The sequence below is a fragment of the Xiphias gladius genome, chromosome 17, assembly GCF_016859285.1.
Source record: "Xiphias gladius isolate SHS-SW01 ecotype Sanya breed wild chromosome 17, ASM1685928v1, whole genome shotgun sequence".
Lineage (NCBI taxonomy): Eukaryota > Metazoa > Chordata > Actinopteri > Istiophoriformes > Xiphiidae > Xiphias > Xiphias gladius.
In genome coordinates, this window is record NC_053416.1 from 8,610,847 (window position 1) to 8,632,752 (window position 21,906).

Here is a 21,906-nt window from a genome sequence, read left to right on the forward strand (position 1 = left end):
TTAAATCAGCCAATAAATGAATTTAACTATTAGTCAGTTATCACAATTGTTATAGATTAAATTTCTGTCAACTAATTGAATAACTGAGTAAGTTTTCAGTACTAGCCTAAAGATTTGACCAAGTACTTTGGTGATAAATCTAGAGCACACCAAAGTATACATAAATCATCCTAAATGTCCAACTATTTGTAACCAGGGCCTATAAAGCGCACAGTAAACACAACCATGAGATAACTGTTGTCATTTTTCCTGCTTTATTGGGGGATACGGTTTCTGCTTCACGAAGCGTGCACACTAACCACTGAAAACACAGATCCGCAGTATGGAAATAGACTTAAAAAGGTCAGCGCTTAGAGCACCATTGACAGCAGTAAATGCAGTGTCCTTGTGGAGCATGACAGCAATGGAGAGGAGAACAGAAAAGACTGCAGTACCTAGCTGGAAGCGCAATGGTTTGAACTGTTCGTTTAGGCAAGTCTTGCATGTAAGCTGTGGTGTTGGAGGAATGTTTTGGTGCAGATGAAAATACATTTTCACTGAGCACACAGAAGCCGTTTTACAGATTATCTAGGGCCATTTTTCTGTCTTTTTTGACAGTTCACAGTAGAGTAAGACAAAAAAATGGGGCTGAGTATTGACAGGAGACAAATGTCACAGACCAGACATGAAACCAGGACATCACTGGCACATGATAACTGCTGAGCCAGCTGAGCCACCAGGATACCCTGAGGACTTCATGTGTGACACTTTTTACAATGAGGAAAATTTGAAATGGAAAAAGATGACACATAAAATTACTCTGTAATTTTCTTGACATATCCTAAATGCACATGCAGGACAGTCAATTCACATTTTATTAAAACACTTGGGATATCAGGTGTCTATCTCAAGGACATGTTTCCTTTTTATATGGTGTACTAAGTGATGGAGTAGTTGAAAGATACATTGGACCAAAAGCAATAACTGTTAAATAAAACTGTGAATGTGTAGTCCAGCATCAAACTAACGGAGATGTAGAGCCAGTCTGAGCCATTTCCTGTAACCCTGCAGCTTCATTTGATTCAATTTTAGTATTTCTATGTGTTAATGCATCATCTCAAAACACACATATTTAAAGATCCCTGCAGACATGTTTTTAAGGTGTTTAAAACGACTCATTTCAGACACTAATTTGTGTCTGAAGTGCTTTTCTAAACAAAGAAGCAAAAAAAGTTCAATTGCCTTGGTAACTCTTGAATTCATATCTGCTCCTACTTCCTCAGTATTTTCAAACGTTTAGCTGCTGGAAAACAAGACTTCTCCGACTTCACTGAAAAGTCCGTTCTCAGTATATGTGTACTGAAAGCTTCAAGTTCCAGCATTTCACTTGTGTAGGTTTCATATTGGACCACGATTTGCTTCCAAACTAGTTGTGATATCACAAAATCTTGCTTCTACATACACATGTTGAGCAGATGATTATGAAAATAGCACCCTCGTAGAAAAACTCTGCTCATCATCCAAGTGAAGTAACAATAAGCAAAACACATTTTTGAGTGGAGGAGGACTTTAAAAATAGATTAAATAATAAATTACAGTGTGTACCATTTACAAATACATGTTGGCTAAGTGTGTGGGTGAGAGGATGGACAGGCTTTGAAAACTCTTCCTCAGCAAGTAACATCAAGGGGAACAGCAGAAGGCTGCAGCCCACAGCACACAGCACACATCGCAGACCTGAATGTATATAAACCAGGAGCGTTTGGAAAAAGAGCGTATCGCCTCACATTGTGACAAAAAACGGTCACAGTGTAAGTTAATGACTGACTTGACAAAAAGAGCTCGTTACAAGAAACGCATGATTCATGGGGAACATTCTGCTGCCATGCTGATGAGTAATTATGGTTCTGAAAGCAGAACCATATGTAGAATGTGCGTAATGCTTTTTGGATTATTTTGGTGCCCGCAGTTAGTGTTGTGCCAAAAGACAACGTTGAGTAAGCATACTGTACACACCTGTACCGAAATACTGTTGACTATGGACCGAGGTTTCAAGTGTCAGATTTAAAGGTGCTATATTTAAGCTTTTGCTATTTCTACATAGCCAACGTTAGCATTAACAGCTGTTTACTTACCAGTCTAGAAGAAAAGTTGCAAAATTCAGCATCAAACTTCAGTCCTTTACTCCAATTACTTCTTTTCTTCTATTGAAGTTAGCATGTTATCCAGCTAGCCCTGGCCCGTCCCGTCTCATTATACCACTTGTGACTGAAAATTGTTGATAAATCGCCCGTTATCAGATGAGATGAGAAAGCAGGAGCACAAATGCATGCGAATATATTTGAGAAATACCAAATAATTTATTTTATTATATCACAAGACATGACTGTGTGACAAATGTTGTGCATGTAGGTGGCTGGAAACTTCTACTTTTAACATTATGCAGTATGCATGATTTTAAAAGCCCATCAGCATGTACAGATTTCTGCTTTTTCACTGTTCAATCATCCAACTCTGCAGGAGATGGTGTAAACAAAATGGAACAGCGCTTTGTAGTCTCTGTCACAAAGGGTGTGTATTCAGCGAGGAATTTGCCTTGCTGGGAAGCAGATCAGCATTTTAGTGTTAAGTAGAATCTATAGGACATTCTCCAGCTGTTTGGCATGCTGCATCATGGACAAAGGATCAAGAGAGCTCATGCGTCTTACTGCAGCACACATCAGAGCAACTCCCTCTATAAACCATTCGCTGATGGTGGCAGTGGGCAAGAAGCACTCTTTCTTTATCTACTTAAAGTTCTGCTAGTTTTCCTGGTGATTTTACGATGTTGTATCTATAGCTTACTTTTATGCCGAGATTTTCTCTTGTGGCTTCATGTCACTGTTTAGTCAAGCTGGTCCAACTTCAACATTTTGAGGAGTGTTTTTTTTTTTTCTTTTTTTCTTGGTTGGAAAGATGTCCCCTTAAAGTGTTCTCTAAGTGTTCTAGCTCCTAGGCTACCACTGGGCCATCTATCTGAATTTTTTAGAAATGTTTCAGCTGCACTGCAACAAAGGAAAAAAGCTGTGGTTCTGCCTCAAAGGGCTGCTGTCATGCCACTTATGTGCATAAACAGCAGTGGCCTTTTCCAGAGTACTGTAGGCTGATGAGGTGCCTGCATGAGGGCACTTTGACATCTTCCGCTTTGCAAATTTTATTTTTCTCTGGCTGTGAATGTATTCCCGCATGCTTCTCAACCTCTAAATTTTTTAACCATCCGTTGACACAAAACTTTGAAGCAAATTTGAAAGGAAATAGTGATGTGAAAATACATATAGTGGCACATCGGGGAAAACTTGCCAAGTGGCTCTCAGGGCTCTCAGTGTCCCCTGTTGTTTGAATGGTCGTAAAGTGTTCCTCTCATCTATTGGAAGTGAGTTACAGTTCATCTTTAGACCCGGTGCGGTCCCATCAGTTTACAGTGCAGCTGTTCTGAACTCACATTGTTGAAATGAAGTGTAATGTAATAAAGTAGTCAGCCAAAAAAAATTTCAACAGCAATCTGATTCGGTGCTGCACATGGCATGAATAGTTCCACACAGTAAAGTTGGTCACCTGGTTGAGGAGTTAGAGTTGTGCAGGTTATCGCCTGCAGCTCACTGTGGCTGCTCGATCGTTTCCCATTTACTCACTGCAATATTTAAAACTGACTCAATGACAAAAAAAAATCTGAAAATGACCGTTGTCTTGTTTTACAGATGCATTTTTTGATAAATGAACGCGGTTAGTGCTAATGGCAGCAGCAGTAGCAAATGTTCCATTAAGTGTTGCATTAGCAATAACTTATTGTAAGACAGTTCTGACACGGTGTAAAGAGAGCAATCAGTTAACAGGGAGGCTGATATCAATGAGTTGAAATTACACACAGTTACTCTTCAATACGTGCATTATTGGTTTCCAGTGAATCCAATGAATTTGACTGAATACTGCAGGAAAATGGGGGGTGAGTTAATGAAACTCACAAGGATTATAACTTTAATATATTAGGAAATACTGCACATGTTTGGAAAACATTTACACGGTCAGTGCAGGATGCAGTATGATCATTGATAGATTTCTACATGGACTTTTTGAAATGTATGATAATGTGACCATATGCAGTTTCCTCCAGTGTTTTGAATGTGTTGTGTTTGAACTCCAGATTCAAGTAAATGCAGATAAATGGCAGCAACAGCTGGAGTACATTTGGGCAGTGTGTCTTCCAGCTTCCAATCTTGGTCTCTTTCCACTGTTTATGAAAACTGCCATGCACAGTGGACCACAGCTGCCAACACTGATTAGCTCTGACATGTCTGGGTCTTCAGAACTTTTATGCTTTTAAAATTTTATAAAAATCCTGGTTCAGATTGGAGTATTTAAAGAAGAGCATTAAAAAAATGTTCAGGGTTAAATTTTTACAAATCTAAAAGCTCTGAATCCACGTATAGCGCCACAACCTTTCCTTCTTAAACATTCACTACTGTAAAACCATCTTTTCAGATGGCGTTAGTTTGTTTAAACCTTCTTCAAAAGATATGACACCGCTTTTTGACAACTTTGTGTAGCTGAGTGGCTATCCTCTGAAGTAGGATGACAGACCAAAGCATGAAAGGCAAGCTGTTTTTGTTGCACAACATGAATATAACTTCAGTGCCTGGAAACATTTGCTCATTAATGCTAGAGAAGTGTGAGCATGAGTTGAATAAAAAGTCTGATATAACTGTGTTGGTGACCCAGAGAAGCTCTGCTTCATGCATTGCTTGTTATGAGGATAAAATTCTTCAACTTTAACTACTGTACCGCAGAGACACTGTGATGTGTTTTGTCTACACTGGCAGCATTAAATGTTGAGCTTCCCTGATCTACAGTTGCCTACTTTGCTTTGTGTACTTTAGGCTTTTGCTTCACTAGCTTTCAATTTTTAGCAGGTGTAATTTTCTTTGTATGATGTAAAGGTCATTTGGAAATTGTCTGAGACCCCACGATGGGTTTTGGCCTTGTGCATAACCATCGAGTGCTGAAAGATATATCATCATCATTATCAACATCAAAGAATTTTCTCCACAGTGGTTGCAACATGCTCTTTTTGTTTCCAGAGGCCTCATCCATCCACATTATACACTGAAAATCTTTGTTCCATTATTTGAATGCAGAATATTGTCAGTGCACACTCACTTCCGCATCAGCAACAGTGTTTTAAAGGGGGAATATGTAAGTATTTTCGTTTAAAACATTCAAAAATGAACTAAGATTACAGAAGGTGAAGAAATAATACTTTTGACGTTATGTCAAAAGGTCTATGTATTGTGTTGCAGAGACATCTACTGAAGTTAGCATGCCAATCAGCTAAACCCCGCCTGTCCCGTCTCATAATACCACTCTGTAACGTAAGAGGCGATAGTAAGTCACTGTACCATCCAGTCTGCCCTCAATCCAACATCAGAGGATGAAGAAGTTGTAACTGCGAGTAGGCTATAAATCTGTGTTGCAGCCGTTCTTTCTCCATAACATTCCTCAACTCTTTCGCCAAGCAGTTATTGATGCTGCTTCTCTAGCGGCTCTCCCTCGCGTTCCTAGCCCTCTCGTGGCTCGTCCTCTACTCCTGCCACCGCTACATCTTCGCTGAAATAGTCGTCATCTAGCAATAACCGAAGAAAAACAAACCTACCAGTTACATAATCAGATTACAAGGTAAACCTGTGTGGAAAAATATTAATCCCCAATCCATGCAGATTTTGCAACCTGTCAACAACTGCCCTATGTTTGTTTTCGATTTATTCAAGCTAACGTTAGCTCAGCATGAGGGTGAGGGTTTGAAACTTGGTTGTGAGTGACCAGTGAGCCCAGTCCTGGAACACACATGCAGCACCCCCTCCAATGACAGGTACATAGAGAGGGCCTTTAAAAAGTTTGTGGATTTTTTGACGGTCCACCGGCCCACTGATTTGTCCCGCTATGCCCGATGGCCAGTCCCACTATGGCACAGGGGGAGGGGAGGGAGGAGGAAGGACCAAAGAGTGCATTTCCTTGTTTCCTACGGTAGCGGTGGACACCCCAACTTTCTGGTAATATGCTGCTCGCTATTTGTTTGAAGTATGAATTCAACGGTTGGTCAAGTCTTTCGCATTGCCCCTTTAATGGACAGCAGACTTTTATTAACACTGCACAACTAGCTTGTAATGCATTTTTTACATTTAATATTATCAAAATTGCCTGTCACCTCAGTTAAAGCTTTAAAGAACCAGTGCAGGATATAAAGATATTTATGAGCTCTGTCTTAACTGTCTTGACCGTGAAAAAGTTTAGCCAGAGACTTAACACCTTGCTTCAACCAGCCACTGCCAAACACAGCTGCAGCCATATTGTTTGTGCCTGAAATTTCTTCTTCTGCCATAGCAGACAAACGATTTTTTATTATTATTTTTTGGTCCAAATTAAGTGTTTACCACAGCAATCCTCCAATTTCAAGTACATTTGACTCATTGCTCATGTCATCAGTGAACATGTTGAAAACAGCAGTCAGTTGTTAGTTACTATATGAGATCGATTTGTGTGCTGGTTTTAACTCTAAAAGTGGATTAGCTGAATCTGTACAAGTGTGTAGAGGTGGATGTTTTCTTGCTTTGAATGAACAACATGTTCAACAGCTTTTGTTAATGGGTCTGTATTTACTTTGCATCCAGACTGCTTGAGGCTATGCGTGACAGCAAAAGTTTGGGATGAGAGACTCGGGCAGTCCTATCAAGGCTGAATTTGCAATTTCTTGCAATTTCCTTGCAGTTTCTTCTTCACTTTTGGTGCTTTGAATCTTTGGTGAGAAATAGCGGCAAGAGACGGGGACAAAAACGGACTCCAACATTATCCTTTCTTAGCACGCATGTCACACAAACATCAGCTATAATAGAAAAAAACAGAAGTCTAGCAGATGCAAGATGACTAAGCTGTTACTTACAGTTTTCAGGTGATTTGCCAAATTTGTAGATTTGTGATATGCCAGTTTCCTTTGGAATATCTTTTTGGGTGTCATCTTCACAAATTTGGATGTCATTCCAGACACTTGACCTTTTCGACATCTTGCTAACGTAGTTGAAACTTGCAAGCCTGTCATTTGGCCACGTGTCACTGCCCCAGCGTTAGTGCTGGTAACGTTAGATGAGAGCTGTGAAGCGCAAAACTATCACTAAGATTAAATGTCCTTGTCTGAGAATAACTAATACTAAATAAGGTTCGTGCATAATGAATAATCTTGGATTACTATTTCTTATTTAATTGGCTATATCCCACTATTTTAAAACCGAATACCTACCCAGCGAACAAATATCGGAATAGTTGAATATTCAGGTCCAGCTCTAGTTACTTCTGAGCAATGCTGGGAAAGGCTGTGACTCAGGTGGTTGATGCCACGACCGCATTGGGCATCCTCTCACGTTCACTGCAACCAGTCTGGCGTGGTCAGTGGCTGAGATCTCACAGATTTGAAAACATGGGAGGTTTGTCACAGAGGGGAAATCTGACAGGGGTGGAGAAGATGAAGGAGAAAAGCGTTTGGCTGCAGGAACGGAAATCTTCTCTATTGCTACTGACAAATCATGAGTTTGATTTGTCAGTAGCAATAGAGACGATTTCCTGAGTGTGATTCACTCGTGTTCCAAACTGGACAGAGCTGACACGGCTGACAGGATCCTGGTATATTTCTCAAATCACAGTGGGTATGTAGCTGTGCACTGAAAGTAAAACACATTAAGGATGGTTGCTGTTTTCATCAAGTACGCTGATGAGGTGAATCCAGGCAAAGGCCATTACCTCTTATGGAGTTCCCTTATTGGATATCAATCACAACGTTAAACAGTACATGCAAACATGCTGATAAACAGAAGCAGATGGGTGACCATAGAAAGCTTGTGATAATTAAAATGTGACTGCAGCTCAAAATCAGGAAGATATTCCTGATGTGTCGTACTTTCAGTGTAGTTGTTCCTCAGTGGGGGAAAAAAATGTAATTGTAAGAAGCATTTAAAATTGAAATTTCTGACACTAAAATGAACTCTGGTTGTACCTGACTGCATGCTGTCATGTCTCATTTTAATTGCTTTGTTTTCAACATTGAAAGGAGTTGTGTTGCTGCCGACCCTCTCCGCCTATTGTAATAAATTTTAATCTATGAATATTTATAAGTCACACAACACACCTGTGTACATGCATATTATATGTCCATGCAGACTTCATACTTTTCCTTGTGTCTCTGCAGGCTACTTACAAACGAACGTGCTGCAGTGCTGTGATGTGCTGCCACAGCTGTCTTATCATTTCCATTTTGGGCAGATTTTTATTGCTGCCACCTCTTAGAGTCCGTCAGTGTTGACGTGCTGGTGTGCTTGAGTATGTCTGATTGTGGCGCGCGCGCGTGTGTATGTATATGACAACAATAGGGAGCGGTAAAAAGCAAAATTGTTTTTTGATGGGAAGGCATTTCTTTCAGAAAAGTTTGAAATTTGCATATGGTGATAGCGACGGACTCTCCTGAAAAAACTGCCTTTAATAATTGGCACCTTTTCATCTGGGACGTAACTGGAGAGAAATGGCTTGTGCATGTGCCTTTGTGTGTGCATGTGTGCGCGTAGATATGAACATGTGTGTAAATGTGCTTGTCAGTGTATCTCCTGTTTTGCATAAATGCCTTCCTCCTGTGGCCCTGTGAAAAGGAGATGTGGACTGGGACAATAAAGGGGGATTAGATTGTGTCTGAGGGCGTGTGTGTGTGTGTGTGTGTGTGTTGGCTGTTGTCTGAGGCATATGGGAAAACGGTTTAATGTGAACCTCCAGGCAATGGAGACTAAAAGATGATGAGAAAGGATCTCACACGAAGGCATTAAATTGCCAATATTACTGTATTGGAGAAGTGCCATTTTTCATTAGGGCAGGAATAAAATCTCCATTCTGTTCTGTTACGAAAAATACCTTTGATTAAAACACTGGGATACTTATGTTTTATAAAGAAAGAGAGATTATTGTGAGATTATCTTCCTGGGGTGTTGATCCTCGCAAATGGGATCAGCCTCTGATGAATATGACAGATGAACAATATTCGCTGAGGGTTTGAATGTTACGCCTCTTTCTGCTAGTGTCTTTATAGGATTATAGTCATGAAGTCATATCACACAGACAACTTTTCACTTAGAACGCCTAAAGATGTGGCACTAATCACTTTTTCGTGTAAATATTAGTATTTGGGCTTACCCTTACCAGATGTGCAGAGTTTAAAGTGTCAGGTCAAATCTGGTAAGTAGTCAATCACAGAATAGTGTGCTGAAATGGCTTTTTAAATGCTCTTCCCCCAAATGGCAAAGTCTCTAAATATGGCATCTCAGAAAGTGGAGGCAAACTATGAAAAGTTTCTGTAAATGCTGTTTGACCCGGTTCCGCGTGTACACCTGAGTATTTCATTTAGTCACTTCAGCCCACTCCCCCATCTGCTGTCTGCCTCTGCTTCTCTCGCCCCGTTTCTCACACACCTCAGACATTTCTTCGTCTTCTGTTTACGAAGCCTCTAATGTCAGGCGGAGGGGCTAAAATAGAAAAGTATGAAATATGAAACAGACTTACATAAGGAGGATTCAGTCAGCTGCAGAAAGTTGAGCTGAGTTAAACATCTGTGTACGAACCGACACGCGCTCCGCGCCCTCTCACACACACAAGTACACGTACATGCACCCTACATTACAGCACACACCAACTACACTGGCAGTTATTCAAGTCATGCCTCTATTTTCCACTGGCACAGCAACAACTACTTATTCTCTCTGAAATGTTGAAAATAAACCTCCAATAGATTTTTACAAAAAGACTCATTGTTCAAATTGTTACTCCCCATGGCATTACCCGGTTTTCCCAAATTGTCCTCTCAGAATTTGAGAAACCAAGCCGAAGCAGCGCAGTAATACAGTAGGTTGAGGCAAATTTATGGTTCCCACAACCTTGGAGACTGAACAAACAACATCCTTTAACAGACCGTTTATTTTAAAATATACACCGATCGGCAACAACATTAAAACCAGTTACTGGTTGTTTTCTGTTTACCCTGCTCCTCGATCCTTATTACAGAACGTCAGCCCCGCAGACTCCATGTCTAATTCTGTATTGTCTGGCACTGGACAGTGTTATGAAATCTCTTTTGTCATTAGGATCATGTTCGCTTTGACCTCCATAGGTCTGTGTGTGTGTGTGTGTTCGTGTGTGTGTGTGTGTGTGTGTGTTTGAGATCATGTGTGTATTTGTGTCTTTTAAAAAGCGTCTTTTCTTGATTTCATCTGATCCCCTCATGCTGCTGACAAATTGACACCGAAGAGTGGACCATGACCCCAAATTCCCCTTCTGTTTCTAAACATAACCGTAGGATTGGTGGAGCTTGGCCTGACTCCACACGGGAGAAAGTGCTGAATGAGAACCTGATAATGGAAACAGAGCCCCTCCCCATGTCCTTTGAAAGTAAAAAAAGACACTTACCAGGTGTTTAAATCTGTTGTATCTTAAACTACCCGGCTGCTAAGACATATGAAGTAGTTAGACAGCTCTCTCTAGAACTCTAAATATAGAAGTGTGGATGCTTCTAGTTTCGCTAGTAGTACATCTTTCCTTTTGACTCAAAAGTTTTGAATGCAGGACTTTCTGTTACTTATTTTTATGAGAATTTTCATATCACAATGCTGCTAGTTAAGACTTCCGTTAAAAATCTGAATATTTTTCCAAAACTTAATTTTATCTTCTTCTTCCTTTTTTTTTTTTTCTCCATGAGCAAGGAATCAGCTGTAGGTTAAGAAAAGAAATGGTGAAGGGTGACTGAGAGGAGGAGGTGGAGAAAAATAAGATGTTAACAAATGAAAATCCACAGATGAAACGTTTACTGCTGGGCTACAGTACCTGTCTGTTAAAATGATGTAAACAAATATTGAAACGCTAAGAATACGTACACTACTCCCAGTCATCTTTAGAGATGACTACACAGATGACTACACAGTATTTGTGAGCCTTCTCTGCAGCCGTTCAGATCCGAGCACGTTCGCTCAACAACCAAAGCTTGACACTGAAGTTTTCACGTGGTTATTTTCTGTTTTCCCCCATGTTAACCACATAGACTCTCCATATTCATACACATTCATAGCTTAAATAATGGGAAAATGTCTCAGTCCTATTGCAGCATGGCTGTGAGGGATGCTGTGCGGAAACATCAAAGCCACCGCAACCCCATTTTCTTTTTACACCTCATCAATTCTGCTCCAAATTCCTCTTTTCTCTCTTCTCTCGCTGTGGTTTTTAATTCGCCGTCTACTTAGCCTCTGTGACAAAGATTACTACACTTGAATCTTTATTCGTACTTCACACACAGTACAAGCATTATGATGTGCACAATAGCTAAGTTATAGCAAACACAATAAAATCAGTATATTATATTATTATTATTATTATTATTAATATTTGTTACACAAAAAGACATATTAGTCAAAACTGTTCAATTAAAAAAGTTTACTTTTTAAAAGGCAGTTTTGCAATTTTGCACATTCATGTGGTATAAATATCAAACCAAACCAGAGTTCAGTTACCTTTGATTACGGAAATATAGACTAAAGTAGTAATGGGCATATTATTATGTAGTGAGGTGCCCATTTCCATTTGAACCACAGTACATCTGCAATAGCAACATCAGAGATTTAATTATGCTGTAGTGACTTTCTTCAACATTTTACCATGGCCCCTCATAAACATGCTCATTTCATTTGTAGCAGGATCATGATTTACCGCCCAAATCACACATCAGAATTAACTGCTGTAGAAACAATAATTTTACGTCTGTATTTGTGGAGTGAGGACCTGTTCACTGTGTCTGTCTTTCTTCTGCAGTGCATGCTGGGGTGTGTGTGTGTGTGTGTGTGTGTGTGTGTGTGTGTGTGTGTGTGTGTGTGTGTGTGTGTGTGTGTGTGTGTGTGTGTGTGTGTGACAATGTGGGGGTATGAAAATCATGACATGACAATCTAGCAGCTTATTTTTCTAAAGCTTACATTATGAACAAAACTCAGATGAAACTCTCACATTGACGTTAACATGTTTTTTGTGTTTTATTTTGCATCTCATTTACTTTGAAGCAGAAAAAAAAGGCAATGAAAATAAATTTTTCTAACATGTCTTCAGCACTTGAAGTTCCATAAAAATCCCTTGTGTGTGATGTGAATGTATCAGACTTTGACTCATTATGTTACTCTCATTATTTTGCGTTCCTTTGCCAAAGGATGGATGCCTGGGTATTTACTGAGCTTGCTCATGCTCCTTAACGGATGAAATCCCCCGATTTTGGACTCCTCGTGATCCCTCTTCCAGTGCTACCCTTGCCTCTTATTGCTGGCTTTTTTACATATCTAAACTTGATTCCATTAAATTTGCTACTGTATGTACACGAGATATCAGAACCAACCAGGACATTCATGGTCCCCAGAGGATGAATTCTTTCCTCCAGTGCCATCTGAAGGCCAAAAATATCAACTAAATGTCACTAAAGAAATCTGTTCATCTGAACTGTTGAGCACATTCATGCTGTCATGGGTATAAACCTTTTTTAGACTTTAATGACACCTTGGCTTCTCCTTAACCACCACTCTCAGTAAAAAAAAAACGAAAAAAATTGGCCTCCTACTGGAAAGCTTATAAAACGTGTGAAATCATAGCTTTGTTGGTCATTCTCACACTATTGTATCCTGTGTGATTACTCTGTTTTTCAGCCTGGTTATTTTATTTGTGGCATTCAAATTAGTCACTATATGGTCTTATAAAATGTATGTATTATGGGAAGCATAATCATGGCTAGTACATGAAATAATGTCTCTTTTTCACTCACTCAGAAGGTTTTGTTCAGCCAAGGCTAGATGAATTGCCCTGCACGCAGGAGTGAGCCCCATTAACTTTGTATTTCTTGCATTTCTTTGATGTTCTTCTCTTGCAGTCTTAGCAGAAACTAGCCTTCAATCTGACTTCAATCCCAGCTGTACTTCAAGCTTCCTCTCTGCTCCCTCTTGATCCTCCTTCTCACGGTAGCGTTGCCTTGTCCTACCCAAACAAGCTCCTAATGAGGCCAAACCTCCGTTTTCACACACAGACGCACGTAGGCACGTCCACGTGCCGACATACTCATGCATGCGCGCTCACACCCGATCAGTTCTCAGGGTGGTGTTACAGACCCTCGTGGCTTAGGTGCAAAATCTCCTCCCCATCTGTCTGCGTTTTACCCATCTCACTCTCTCCTTCTCCGTCTTTCACTGTCTCCTGCACCCTTCAATCTACGCCTCTCTCTGGGGAGACAAGCATGAAAGTGCCTGTGGGTTTAAATCCTCTGGAAAGCAGGACACCGACACAGATCCCAAGACGATGTGACACCGATAGGATGGACACCCTGACATAAGCGTAGAGGACGGCTGCCCTGCAACTACCCTTGTTTTATAATTCCTCCCTACATGGTATTTTCCAGAAGCCTGCTCTCCCTGGCCCGGGAGCAGCAGATGTTACGGAGTTAAGCTATAATCGTTCGGCTTTAGCTGTAGGCGACAGCTGTGCTTATATATTCTGAAACAGCAGCATCCCCTTCACCGTACCACCTACCTTCCTGCTGGTAGAGTGATAGTTATTGGACCAACCTTATATCACTGCAAAAACCCAATCTATGTTCCGGTACACACTTGACTTTAACGTTGTTCATTTGCATCAATCTCTTTTTGTTCAGTCACTTTGTTTTTCATCTGTTCAAATCACTCTTTTTCCATCTCTTCCTTGTTCAACACCATCAATCTGACTTTATGCATAGTCTCTCTGCACAGTCGTCTGCCTATAATTCAGTCTTCTGCCTCAGTGTCTCATCCTCACATGGAGTTCTGTCTCCGTTTCTTAATTGCTCTGCCCATAACGCATAATGTCACTTCATAGGCAGGCTTAGTGCCTCTCTGGCTTCCTTGTAGATGAAGGGGAACTGACTAGTTTGTCCCTGATACCGTGGTGGTGCAGTCAATTAACACACTTGGTAGAATGAAGTTCATTCGATATGGCCAGCACTCATGTCGTGTGTGTCTGTGTGTGAGTGTGAGACAGAGACTGAGACGGACGGCATATCTGAAGTGGAGTTTGAAGGACTAAAAATAATGCAGTACCTTTTTTTGGGTCCAGTCTGTTCTATAATAGAAACCAGCACACGGAAATGCTCTTTCCCGAGAATACTTCTGTACATTTTATATTCACTATGACGATGCTCTTACACCGAGTACTTAGCAAATAGCATTCCAGTATATTAAGCGTCTATATTTGCATCAGTGGTTGTACAAGAAGCCAAAAGTGTAACCATTTCAGTGTGTTTACATGTGGGTCATCAAACATTATCAACATCGTGGTTTTCTACAGAGGAACAACGACATTGACCTGTTACTGCTCTGCTCAGAGTGATCTGTTGTCCCTGTCATCCCCCCGGTGATCAAATGACCTCGCACCCCAGTCGGGACAGTAATAGTAACCTATAAACAAAAACATTTTCACCCCTCATATCAGTTAAAATCTAATAAATTAAAATATGAATTTTAACCTATGTTTCACCAATGTCATCCGCTCACGTCTTTTAAGTTGTGTGATGTTGTTGGCAATTTAAGAATTTGAGCTTATTGTACATTTGCACCCGCTGTCAGTGACTCTGGGCATTTTTATTGTTACACTGGCAGAAGGAACAGGACAAAATATCAGTATAAAATCAAATAAAGTAAATATTACTAAAAGACAGAATTCATGAATAAATATCAATTATAGAGCTGAAATGATTGGTCCATTAATCGATCAGTTAACCAAAAATTAACTAATTAACTCGATAACTATTTTAATAATTGAGTAATCGTTTGAGGCATTTTTCAAGCCAAAATGCCAGAAATGTCATCAATTTGGACTGTGGGAAACCATAATGGGCTTTTTTTTTTTTTTTTTTTTTTTGCCATTTTCTTCATTTTATAAACCAAAAAACTAAGAGATTAATCTAGAAAATATCATATGACAGATTAAGTGATAATGAAAATAATCGTTAGTTGCAGCCCTAATATACTACATTACCCAGGAGAACTGTGGGCTGTCGCTTTGCAGTCTGTGTGAACATCTCTGCAAAATTGTTGGCAATGAACCTTTTGCACATGTCTTCAGAGAGAATGCTTTGATGATATGTGTCCCCCAAAATGTAGGAAAGCCCCTGAAAACTTGGTCTCATATCTTGGGTATTTCTCTTTAACATTAAATATTCATGACTAAATGAGCAACAGTCAAAGTAAAGTTCAGAACAAAATGTCCTCAGTTATTATTTATAAACAGTTTAACAACAACAACAAAAAAAACAAAAAAAAAACCTCTCTAAATCTCCATCCGGGCTGTGAGGATGCAGTTTGATGAGATTTGATTGACAGTGGCTGGCAACATAAGCAGACAACTGCACAACCCTCATCATGTTTGGATTAAAATGTTGCTTATCTTTTTTTTCGGTGTACGGAAATAATTGACATCACCTTTTCTCAACTGGACCCCGGGACAAAAACACAAATACAGAAATCTGCCCCTGTGAGATTATGAGAACTTTGGCAGAAAGTAGTGTGTTTACTTAGGACTCGCTCATAGCAAGAAGCTAATTGAGAAAACAGAAAAAAGGTTTCGGGCCTTCCTTCTGAATAATAGCATATAGTCATAATTCTTAAAATACAATGTTGCATGAAATGCTGTTCATGTGTGGCATGTGTCCGTGTGCCTGTGTGAGCACGCGTACATCTCGGGCATGTGTGCTTGTGCTTGTTTGGATTTCCGTGGCTCATTTAGAAATAAACCGATACTCACAGTCAGATAAGAAGCTTATGTGTGGTGAGACCATCTCATAATTAAAACAGAACGTGAATAATCTCTAGATAACATGTTTCATTAATGCAATGTAACTGGTGTGTTTACTCCAGTATTTATGTCTGACATGTAATGATGCTTACATTATCCTGTAATAATGTCTCCGTCGGGCTATAAAAACAACCGCCTGAGCTCGCAGTCTGATAATCCATCCATACAACGTCGTGAGTTCATCAAAAGTAATAGTGCTGATACGTTTTCCAAGAATGTTGGCATTAAAATGACGTAGCTGACATCCTAGAAAAGAGGAACAAACTGCAACGCAAACTTTGTCCCCCGAAATGAACTGATTAATTGATTTTTTTCTCCTTTTTTTTTTTCTGCCCCCATGGAGAAGCGTTCAATGAGAAAAGCAGGTCTGAGTGGAAGGCAAGAGCAGTGCATGAATCAGCTTGTACAAAGCGGGATTGATAAACAATAAGCTGACAGGATGATAAAATATGCCTTTAAAGTAAAGAAAGGTAAAGTTGGCACAAATGGGCCCAAACTCACAAACGCAACCCCACCTACACACACACACACACACACTCTACACTCACACTTTGGGAAGTGATGAGACAGCACGGCTTTTGAATTGGAGCTGCCCATCTTTGGTCAGCCTATAAAATTCCCCTCAGAATCACAGGTCTGAACCGTAAAATTCCCAGTGATAAAGGGAATATATGACAGCCTCTCCCTCCTCTCTGCCCCCCCCCATCCTCTCTCACTCTCTCACTCTCTTTCTGGGAGATTGCTGTGGATGGCCCGTCCCCTTTGATCTGAGTAGAGCAAGGGCTTAACTCTGCTCTGGCCTGGCTGACTGACTCCATTTCCAGAAGGTATTACCATGCTAACTCTTTTGAGGTAAGCCTGTGCTCCGTCGTCCTCTGGACCACAGGGGGCTCCCGGTTAAATGTGGAGGGATTTTAGTTGGCAGGGGTAAATTGGGATGTAGGGGGTGTGGTGGGGGTGTAAACAAGGCCCAGCAAAAGGGGGAAATAATAATAAATGTTCTCCTCTGACATCCCAAGATGATTAAGGAGGAGTTAATTACCACTGTCTCTGACTCCACCATTTTAACAACACAATACTTTATCTACCCCACATCCTACTTCTCCTCTCACTGTGGAAACATACTGTATGTAATCTAATTAGCACACTGACGACATACACTGAGACATAATTGGTTATTACTCCAGCTGATCCATGCAGAAATATGGCATCTCAAGGAGCAGACTCCACTCCCACAGATTGTGCAACCGGCAGCACACATGCACGCCTGACTACATGAAAAACCTCTTCCGTGAACGTGTCCAGGGAAATGCTTGCGAAACGACATTAGGAGAAGATGTAGCTGTCTTGATTTGCTGCTGAGGGAAGCATGTAAGGTCCCTCAGACTAGCAGAGGAGACAGATGAGAAGAGACGGGGCAGGTAGATGCAGGCAGAGGGAAATGCAGACCAAAACACATCCTGAGAGGTAGGCAGGAACCCTGGCACTCCGTATTAGTGTCATAGTTAAAATGGCTTTTACAATTTTTACATTTATGATTGGATATAGAAATCTATTATTCAGTGTGATTACATTTTTCATGTGGCATGTTATTTCCCCGTTTATTTGTTTTTGTCCTTCACATAAACCTGCCTTCTCAATTTCCGCGCAGATAGCTTAAACTGGATTTTGCAGCGCCACGGCGGTTCCCGGGAGGTGTCCATATCAGTTAGTTTTTGCAAGTTCTGAGTTAATGAATGTGAGCGTCGCTGATTCTGTTCAATACAAACTTTAAACTTTCCGGGATTGCACGTTCTCAGATCGATGGCTGCTGACGGAATAGGCTAGGCTAAAGACTCACTTAAACGGGACATATTTATCTTGCCAATGAAATATGATTTTATGAGTGATTATGTTATTTGAATAAGTTCAATATTCATGAATCAGTGATCCTCCCTTCAGCGTAGATTCATCGTCGGTCAGTGTGAAGATAAAGCATAACCTGTCCTTACAATATAGACAAATGTACTCATCTCGGTCGCCCTAAATCTTAAGCAGTGCAGCACAAATCTGCCCTGGGGAACGGATGATTTGCGCTGAGAGTCCTTGCCTGACGTGATGTTAGTCACACATAGTCGGGGGGGGGGGGCATTAGAGGAATATGATGAATAGTTAGATAAGTACAGTGACATTTAAAAGTTTGGGCACCCCGGTTAGAATTGCTGTTACTGTGAATAGTTAAGCGAGTAAAAGATGAACTGATTTCCAAAAGCTATTAAGTTAAAGATGAAACATTTCTTTAATATTTTAAGCAAAATTACTTTTTATTTCCATCTTTTACAGTTTCAAAATTAAAAAGGAAAAGGGCTCGAAACAAAAGTTTGGGCACCCTGCACGGTCAGGACTTAGTAACATCCCCTTTGGCAAGTATCACAGCTTGTAAACGCTTTTCGTAGCAGCTCAGTCTTTCAGTTCTTGTTTGGGGGATTTCCGCCCATTCTTCCTGCAAAAGGCTTCTAGTTCTTTTAGATTTTTGGGCTGTCTTGAATGCACTGCTCTTTCGAGGTCTATCCACAGATTTTAAATGATGTTTAGGTTGGGGGGACTGTGAGGGCCATGACAAAACCTTCAGCTTGTGCCTCTTGAAGTAGTCCATTGTGGATTTTGAGGTGTGTGTAAGATCATTATCCTGTAGTAGAAGCCATCCTCTTTTCATCTTTAGCCTTTTAACTGACAGTGTGATGTTTGCTTCCAGACTTTGCTGGTATTTGACTTAAACAATCATTCCCTCTACCTGTGAAATGTTCCCTGTGCCACTGGCTGCAACATAAGCCTAAAGCATAACCGATCCACCCCCGTGCTTTACAGTTGGAGAGGTGTTCTTTACCCTTTTTTCTCAAAGCATTCCTTTGCTTATTGCAGCCAAAAAGTTCTATTTTAACTTCATCAATCCACAGGACTTGTTTCCAAAATGCATCAGGTTTGTTTATATGTTCAAACCACTCTTGCTGAATGTTGTGGTGCGGACGCAGGAAAGCTTTTCCTCTGATGACTCTTCCATGAAGGTCATATTTTTGCAGGTGTCGTTGCACAGTAGGAAAGTGCTCCACCACTCCAGAGTCTGGTAAATCTTACTAAAGGTCTTTTGCTGTCAGACGGGGGGTTTTGGTTTGCCTTTTTTGCAGTCCTACGCGCAAATCCCTCTGAAAGTTCTCTTGGTCCACCAGACCTCAACTTGACCTCTACCTTATCTTGTTAACTGCCATTTCTTAACTACATGACGAACTGAGGAAAAGGCTACCTGAAAAACACATTGCTATCTTCTTACAACCTTCTACTGCTTTGTGGGCATCAGTTATTTTAATTTTCAGAGTGCTAGGCAGCTTGTTTAGAGGAGCTCATTGCTGCTGATTGTTGGGACAAGATTTGAAATTTGCATCAGTTGGCCATTCCTAACGATGACTGTGAACGAGCCATGACCCTACCAACCTAATTAGGGTCTGAGGCCTTGGTAAAATTTACCTGAGAGCTCAAATCTCTTGGCGTGCCCAAACTTTAGTATGGTGCTCCCTTCCTTTTTTTCACTCTTAGCTTTATGCCTTTTGGAGATCAGTTCATCTTCTACTAACTGAACTATTCACAGTAACTACTACTACAGGTGCCTGAAACTTTTTCATGCCTCTGTAGGTCATTAAGTAGCAGAGAGAAAGACGGGTGATGCGGTATAATGAGGTTTTTTTTTTTAATATATATAAAGGTCAACTGATTCATCCTCAGTTTAATGTTTATTGTGGCATTTGGTCGAGTTCATTAAGAGATGTTAACTGCAGTCAAACGTCAAGGCTGAGTGTTTGTGCCTGAGCGAGCACTGAAAGTCTGTCAGAGGTTCCTGTCTGCTAAACATAATGTACTGCATTTTGTGTGGTTGCATACTGCTCTTGCTATTACAAGACTGATTGCATGGTTATTGATCTTGCCGGCTGAAGAATCGACCTAAAACATGTTTGACATCATCTCCTCCTCCTTCCCACTCCATCTCTCTCACACTATGCACTCCATCCTTTTCATCATTCTACAGTGCAGGCCATTTTCCTTCACCTCAGCTCCCTACCTCCTTTTACAAATTACTCTCACCTTTCTTCTCCTCATGTTATCACTCTCGCTGCCATCACTCTTCAAGACATCTCTTATTCAACACTCACCTTCCTCCCCACCCTCTAGACTTTCGGTTCACTTTTTGCTCCACTTTTTCTTGCTTCTAACACCTCTGTGTTTTTTCTCATACAACCATTCCTCCTCCTTTGCATTCCTTGCTTCTCAAATCCATCACCTTGTCCTTCCTGCTTAAGCATCTGCATCCCCTTGCTCCTGCTCCATCACCCCTTCACTTGTCAGATTTCTGCCTCTTCCATTGTCCCTCTCTGCTTTCTGCAGTTTTCCCTCAACTCGCTTGCTCTGACACCAACGTCCTAAAACTGACCACTTGCTCTGTCTTTTCTTAACCTTGCTTCTTATCCTCCCTCCTTCCCTCTTTCCCTCCCGGGGTGATTAAGTGATGGTTGGTCTGACACAGCTGGTGTAGTCGGGCAGGCAGCCCATCGTCATGACAGCTGCGCTGCAGTGTAGCTGCCAGATCCTTATTGGGGCAGTAGCACTGTAGTAATCATAACACCAACACAGGTTATACAGGCTATTTGGGACATACTGTATTATTTGATAGGCATCTTTTGTTTTGTGATTATCTGTTAGGTCATTATATCACTAAATAACAGGTGCAAGCAGATGTGTAAAAAGTCTGTCCTGTGAAGCTCATGAGCACAAATGTTTCTGTTCCTGCCCCCCTCTCTCATCCTCTGTCTCATTTTCCTTTCCTCACTGTTTCACACGTCCTCACGTAATCTAACAGCATTTACTTCACACAGCTTCTCGGTGCACACCTTTCATTAACTCACACCTGCATAACCACATGAATGTCTCCCGTTGTGTGGGTGAGCTGACATGAACTTATGAGTCAGTGGTGCCATCTGTTAAATTGCACATCTGGAAAAAAATGTTCTCCCGTCGCCCCCGGTTCACATGGCGGTCACGAGCACCAGGCAGAGGGTATGACTGACTCCTGAGTGAGCAGAAACATTTGAGGCAGGCACCTTTCTCAAAGCAGTAATTGAATTGCGCCAAGATGATGGTGCTACAACTCAGTTATGAGCTTGGTGAGCTCTGCTAAAACTCACTATTAGTCACAAGCTGTTGTCTACTTGGCGGGAGTTTTTCCTCTCCTCTGCACACTTGTGCATCGTCAGTTTTAGGTCATGTTGACAGCTTAAGAAGATTAATGCAGTATTGGTTAAAGGGGGAGAGGGGGTTCAGAGGGTGCACTGTGGACGTCTTCACCCTTCCTCCCTCTCACCGCTGTAATTTTCTGTTCAACTGTGAGCCAAGCACAAACTGGTCTCTGTGTTGCAGTAATCATCCTCTAATGGACCCTAACCCTCAACATTAACTGTGCTGACACCCTCCGACACAGATGCTGCAGGGACAAGTCCCCCATAAACACCACTTGCATGGGACAGCAGCACACCCATGAGCAAGTTCTATCAACAATGGCTATACCATCTTGACACTTTTATTTAAAACTCACTGTGTTTAATGTTGTCTCTGTCAGCACATACTGTAGCTCTGGGTGAACATTTTGGTCCATTCTTATATCAACCTCCAATAATCTCTCCATAATTCAAAAGCAAATGTCCTCAACAATTGTGAACATGCCATAAATGAAATATTTTATTCCCAGCCATGATCCAACATATGAATGATTACTGACGTAAAATCAAAGCTCGATGCATAAAACGAAACCTCACTATGGATTATTAACAGAACTACCCCGGGCCAATCATGTACAAATCATTTTTAATTTGCTGAACATGGAGCAGAGAGTATAAGGTTTGGTTTTAGAGTTTTTAATGTACGTATCCCCTTTATATATTAAAGATAGCT

At 40.9% G+C, this 21,906-nt stretch overlaps 1 protein-coding gene across 1 annotated transcript in view; it reads right to left on the bottom strand.

Moving 5' to 3' along the window:
* The window catches only part of LOC120802853 (reticulon-4 receptor-like 1), a 68,694-nt gene extending 47,488 nt beyond the window's left edge, over positions 1-21,206 (bottom strand). The window contains exons 1-2 of the mRNA XM_040151029.1: positions 21,168-21,206; positions 20,416-20,566 (exon numbers count right to left, since the gene is read on the bottom strand). Of these exons, the coding sequence (XP_040006963.1) occupies positions 20,416-20,566; positions 21,168-21,206 (190 nt within the window). The remainder of the gene's footprint in view (positions 1-20,415; positions 20,567-21,167) is intronic.
* Between the last annotated feature and the right edge of the window lie 700 nt (positions 21,207-21,906).